At 44.4% G+C, this 6,100-nt stretch overlaps 1 protein-coding gene across 1 annotated transcript in view; it reads left to right on the top strand.

The window, feature by feature from the left end:
• Window positions 1–2,776: 2,776 nt before the first annotated feature.
• The window catches only part of LOC102297680 (BTB/POZ domain-containing protein KCTD16), a 12,490-nt gene continuing 9,166 nt past the window's right edge, over window positions 2,777–6,100 (top strand). Inside the window, exon 1 of the mRNA XM_005921230.3 lies at window positions 2,777–4,575. Coding sequence (XP_005921292.1) covers window positions 3,753–4,575 — 823 coding nt within the window. The 5' untranslated portion in view covers window positions 2,777–3,752. The remainder of the gene's footprint in view (window positions 4,576–6,100) is intronic.

Here is a 6,100-nt window from a genome sequence, read left to right as displayed (position 1 = left end):
GTAGGCGCTAACCTCTAAGAAAAACATACAAAATGGAGAACTGAAAGAGGCGGTTCCATGGCTGACCTGCTTTACTACATGCAGCCCTGCCCGCTGCTGGCCGCACCGGGGAACTGCAGCTGAAGTTCAGATTTAAACTTCCAGAAAAAAAAACTATAAAACTGAGTCGATCAAATATAAGAAAATGGGTGCAGAACGACAGGTTTGGGTTTTTTTTTTGTTTGCTTGTTTTATTTACTGAATCAGAATTAGTGCCACAGTTACAGCAAAGTTCTGCTTTCTTGTACAGTTAATTATGTTTTGCGTGTGTTTGTGTGGGTGGGTGGTTTTTGGTGGAGGGTGGTATTCGTGGTTGCAAGAACATTTCCTCTCAGTTTTAAAGATTTAAAGAGTGTTTACTGGTGTGTAAACTCAGCTATGATGAAACACTGTGTTTATTAGTGTACTCCTGCAATAGCTGTTCACTTTTTTGTTTTTTAAATTGAACCCATGTTTTATTTGTCCAAATGATTGAACCTGATCCAATATAAGTTACACCTAACGTCAGATTGTTATAAATATTCTAGAATGCTTGGACTTAGTAGTTAAATAAACGAATAACTCATATCTAAAGATGCAATTTCCTGGTTTAATTTGTTTACCGCCCTCTAGGGGCTAAAAAAGGGAACTGTGCGTGTTAGTTTTTATTAGGTAGGTTAATAGTTAAGCTGTTATTAATGGGCGTCATCAATCAAAATATTCATGTTGAAATTTATTATGAAGCAAGAAAAAGATAGTTACCAAAAAACTAAAAGACAGTTGCTGCACTGCTTATGCAAAAAGCTGCAAAACATATATTGGCCCTAAAAAAAAAAAAGCCGGTTCACACTTCTGCCTTTTTATGTGGAAATACAAGTGGATGAAAAGTGGGCGGGAGAAGAGGAAATCGTGTGAGGCAGGTTGTTTGTGCATGGGGACAATAATTCTGCAGAGAGGATCAGTCCTATATTATTTTCCCCTCTAAAGGCTGCACAAGAGTGCATAAATTCAATCCCTGTCAGTAAATTTGCACAGTAAAAGAGCAGCGTTTAACGAGTGAACGGGGACATCCATCACCGAGCATACGTGTGTATTCAGATTTACAAACGAGTCTTAAATAATTTAAAAGAGATATTTTGTGCATGCAGTGCGAGCTGACCTGCTTCAAAAAAATCTTTTGCCCAATCAGCCCACACCACAGATTACAATGCACGAGCTTCCAAAGCCCACAGCTGAGAATTTAATGTTACAGCTCATACAGATTTCTACTTCACGCTCAGCTGAGAGACATATTGTCTTACATTATTCATGCTGAAGTTGCATGAAATTCAATCCCTTTCAAAAGATAGAATCTAACCTGGGAGCTCTGCACGAACAGGAAATAAAGTGAAGACAGGAGGCAGGGAAATTGGCTTTAATGGGAGGATGAGTGAGATGAATAAGAAATAGGATCTATAGCACACACAGGAGGAGAGTCATCCCCAAGTACATTTTAGGGAATTAACTCCAAGTCGTTCTGTTATACAAGTCAAACATCGCCCTATCTGCACATGTGCAACTGCAAACAACCTGCCTTATACAGTAAACTACACCTTATGATGCTATTTCTTATCTATAGTGGTGTGCGCTTCAGTGTTGAGGGCGCACAAGCCTCAAAACATCAGGATATAATTTCAAATGTAAGCAGCAAAGCCCTCACATGACAGAAAAGGAGATCAGTATGCTCACTGTAGCTCTAAATCCCCACTGTTTGAATCCCACTCAGTCCCCTGCGGCTGCTTAGCAACCCCTCTCCAGCACAATATACTCCGAATTAACAGGGTAAAGCGTGACCGCTGCCTCCTCACAACCACGAGTCAAGGGTGCTCTCCCATCACCAACGCCTTCTCTCAGCACTGCAGCAATAAAAGCCGCGGCTTTATTACATCGTGGATCCAAAACCAAAACAACATGAAAAGCAAACACGAGACACAAAACAGTGTGAAACGTGGCTGGGGGCTCCGTGTGATGTGGGCAGCAAGATTTATGGGATATTTCACGCACAGCGCAAACAGGCAAGTACGTTTCAACTTGGTATCACAGATTCGGGTGATTGTGAACCCTTGAATGGCCCTCTCTCCCCATTTAAATAATTTCTCCTACACACATCTTATATTATGCACAATATATACAACAGGAGCTTGTGACCTACATAGAAATGCACATGCAGATGATGACATGCGCTGTCAATCCTTCACCTCTGCTTTGCACCTCACATTATCCAAACTCGATTTTCCACCCCAAGAAAACTTGGCTTCAGCGCAGTGTACTCTGATGACTCTACGGCAAATTCACTGAGCAGGCCTTAAGCACTATCACACGTCCCCAAAACCTCAGCCCCCCTCTGCTGCTATATAATCCAGAATAAAATGACTCAGTAATGAGGGTTCCAACTCTATAAACCGCAGGGAGAGCGCACTAAACGGAGACTTCGTTATGATATACATGTTCAATTACCATTATAACACGTGCAGAAAAAAGTAAAAGTGTTCATTAATGCATTTCTTAATTTTTTTTTTAATTAGTTCCTTTAGTAAAGAGATCAGTTTCACCGTGATGTCTGACCCTGGTGCTCAAAGGTTCAGTCAGAGTGCCGCTCAGATTCTAATTATTGCTCACTCAGCTCGAATTTTCAAGCGTAACACCGGACAGGGGTGTAGTTAAGAGTGTAGATCACGCGCAGCTGTCACACACGACGAGCTTTCAAGTGACACAGCGACACCTTACCCTACCATCCATCTCACGGGATAAGCACGTCAGCTAAAAGTGTTAAATGTAAATTAGGACTGGACGGAGGGGGGTCGCTCCAGCAGAAGACACGAAAGAGGGGATTAATCTGTGATGTTAAAATTGCGTCACACCCCATCGCCAGCTGCACGTCGCCCGTGGCCGGATCAGAATTTCATGAAAAATTGCACAGATCCCCCCCCCTCTCTCTCTCTCCAATCATCCCGCTTTGCGTCCATCAGCTGAAAATGTCATTTTCCTTTAAGATGATGTAAGACATTACTACACGGGACGATTTTTTCCCATTCTCTCTCTCTCTTGCACAGCTTGGAGCAACGTTATCTTGAGCCTGCCGTCGGTCCAAACATTTCCGCACTCAGCAGTTTGGAGAGATGGATGCGCGCAGGAATCCCATCCTCCTCATCTGTGCGAGAAACCTCCTCGCGCGTTTCAGTATCTCAGGAGCCGGGAGCGTGGCAGCAGAGCGATGAGGTGCATGCACATTTGTTTTTTTTAATTCTTTATTTGAGTTTATCTGGCTGAACTGAGGGACAAACGCAAACCAGTGACGCTCTCCACTGAAACTTGAGCGGAGATGTATTTACTTTTTTGTGTTGTGAAATTTCTGAGTGAAGTGAGTATATTACATTTATCTGGAATCAAACTAGCAAATCAACGGGGTGGATGCGTGTAATTCGACGCTGGTTAGGATAATCGATTCCATTCAAAAGAAAAGGATGCATCGTGGTGGGTAGGCACGTTTACGCACGGGGTTAAAGGATGTACTGTAGACACACCTTGGGATTGTTCTGTCATGAGATACTGGATGCGAGTGCTGCAGCTTGCATCGAGACTGTGTGTTAGCTCTGAGCGCATCGGCACCCTATGCAGCTACACCCTACACCCTGAACTTCTGGGACGTTTGCGCTCCGTGATCGAGACTCGGATTTCTTACAGGATCGGACAAAATGGCACTGAGCGAAAACTGCAAAACGCAACCCACAAAGGAGCAAGGCTCGGTGCAAAACCCTCCATCGGATGTGATTGAGCTAAACGTGGGTGGGCAGGTGTATTACACTCGTTATGGTACACTGGCAAGTTTTCCAAATTCTCTACTTGGGAAGCTGTTCTCTAACAAGAAGGGGTCCTCGAATGACTTGTCCCGGGACCTCAGAGGACGCTATTTTATAGACAGAGATGGGTTTCTGTTTCGGTATATCCTGGATTACCTTAGAGACAAGCAAGTCGTCCTCCCTGATCACTTTCCTGAAAGAGGAAGGTTGAAAAGGGAGGCGGAATACTTTCAGCTGCCAGATTTAGTCAAACTTTTGTCATCCGAGGACTCAAAACTATTCGCAGACGACTTGTACTACAGCGATTTGGATGATGCGTCGCAGGGCAGCGACCAGAGGTATTATCCCTCTTACTCCTTTGACAGGAGGTACGGCTACATCACGGTCGCCCTCAAAGGCGTTTGCGCAGCGGGAGGCAGAGAAAATCAAAGTGATGCCAAGGCCAGAAAGTTACCGAGAATCTTCATTAGTAGCAGAATTGGCTTGGCGAAAGAAGTGTTTGGAGACGCCCTGAAAGAGAACAGGGACACGGACAGACCTCCGGACCGATACACCTGCAGATTTTACCTCAAGTTCAGACACCTGGAGAGGGCGTTTGACATGCTGTCAGAGAGCGGCTTTCATATTGTGGCCTGCAATTCGTCCCTGACCACGTCCCCGATCGCTCATTACCCGGATGACAGGGTCTGGTCCAATTACGCACAGTACATCTTCTACCGTGAGTGAAGATTTATTCCCACTCTGTTCTCTTAGAAGTGCTAACAAGCTGAGCTGGAGGCTTTCTGACCTTCAGGAGTAATCATAAGGCAACCATCACCAAAGTAAAACACAAACAACCCCAAATACGAATTAAAAATAAAGAAAACAAACGATTAAACAGGAACTAATGCCCTCCCCTCTCGCCCCCTCTAATAAATCCACATCCACATGTAATGCCTATCAGGAAGGGGGTTTTTTCACATGAAAAGACCATCCTGCTAGTTTGCCACACGACAGTCAGTGTGATTTGAAGATTTACAAGGGTTGCTCACACCGCCAGGAGGCACGGTCGGATTGCAGCATTATCCTTTTAAATATTTGCATCCCTTACAGTGACTGACTTAAAACATGTGTTCTGGGTCCGAGATAAGAGGCAAACCTGCCTACGGCCCTCGGAGGAGTTGAGTCACAATGCTGCTACACTTAAAGTACACATGCGTCATGCGTAAACATGTCTTATTGCTCACATTTTTGCCAGCCGCTGGGCGATGAATAATATAGCACCAGCGGGCGGGGGGGGGGAATCACATGGATGCTGCTACTGCCGCTTGTCTTGAATCAGCTTGTCTTTTCTTTTTTCTTTTTTTATTTGGAGACAAAGTTTGTTCATCAGCAAATAACCTAATTAGCTGCAAATATGACTTGTCCCGTTGCGGAGGGAGGAGTTGGAGCATATGGCCAATTAAAAAGCACTTTGTTCATTATTCTGAACGGCTCCCCTTAGAAGAGCTGAATTAAATCCAGTTGGTGGGTCAGAGTTGGAGGTGCAAGGTGGACTGAGGAAGACATGACATATGGTTTGGTAATGATTTAACAATAGCTTTGTTAATACGAGGTAATTATCACAGAGGGCTCTGCCTTGACCTGAGAAAACATCCAACCAGGCAGCTAGCAGGGTTTTCCTGAGTCATTCAACATTCTGGAGCACAACAACATATGGTGTAGGTGTTCACCTCATTCCCCATTAAGAAACACTGTTCTGGGTCATGGGACAGCAGGAGGTGGAGAGAAGGTGGGAAGAGACAGAGGAGAAAATAAGAGCGAAGAGCAAAAACGGGAAAAGAGAGGCACAATGTAAGAAGCCAAGCTGAAGTGAAGGGAAGAAAGGGGAGGCTGGCAGATGGAGGAGAGAGCTGCCGAGCGGGAGGGATGAGGGAGTAAAAGTTGCATGAGACCTGGCCATGGGGAGAAAGAACTGAGGCAGAAAGAAGAGAGAGGCAGTGGGAGCAAAAATAGATTAAAGTAAGGATCAGACAGGGAAGTTCATTGAGGCCGTGGGAGCGGGGAAGGGGGGGAAAAAAGAAAAAAACGGGGTGGTAAAACATGGAAGCAGAGGGAGAGACAGGCTGGGTTTTCATTAGAAGACAGTGGATGAGGGGATAGCACAGCGATAGATAGATAGATAGATAGATAGATAGATAGATAGATAGATAGATAGATAGATAGATAGATAGATAGATAGATAGATAGATAGATAGATAGAT

The sequence above is a fragment of the Haplochromis burtoni genome, unplaced genomic scaffold (assembly GCF_018398535.1).
Source record: "Haplochromis burtoni strain Fernald_Lab_line unplaced genomic scaffold, NCSU_Asbu1 Contig_10, whole genome shotgun sequence".
NCBI classification, from domain to species: Eukaryota; Metazoa; Chordata; class Actinopteri; order Cichliformes; family Cichlidae; genus Haplochromis; species Haplochromis burtoni.
This window is presented reverse-complemented; position numbering and strand designations above follow the sequence as displayed.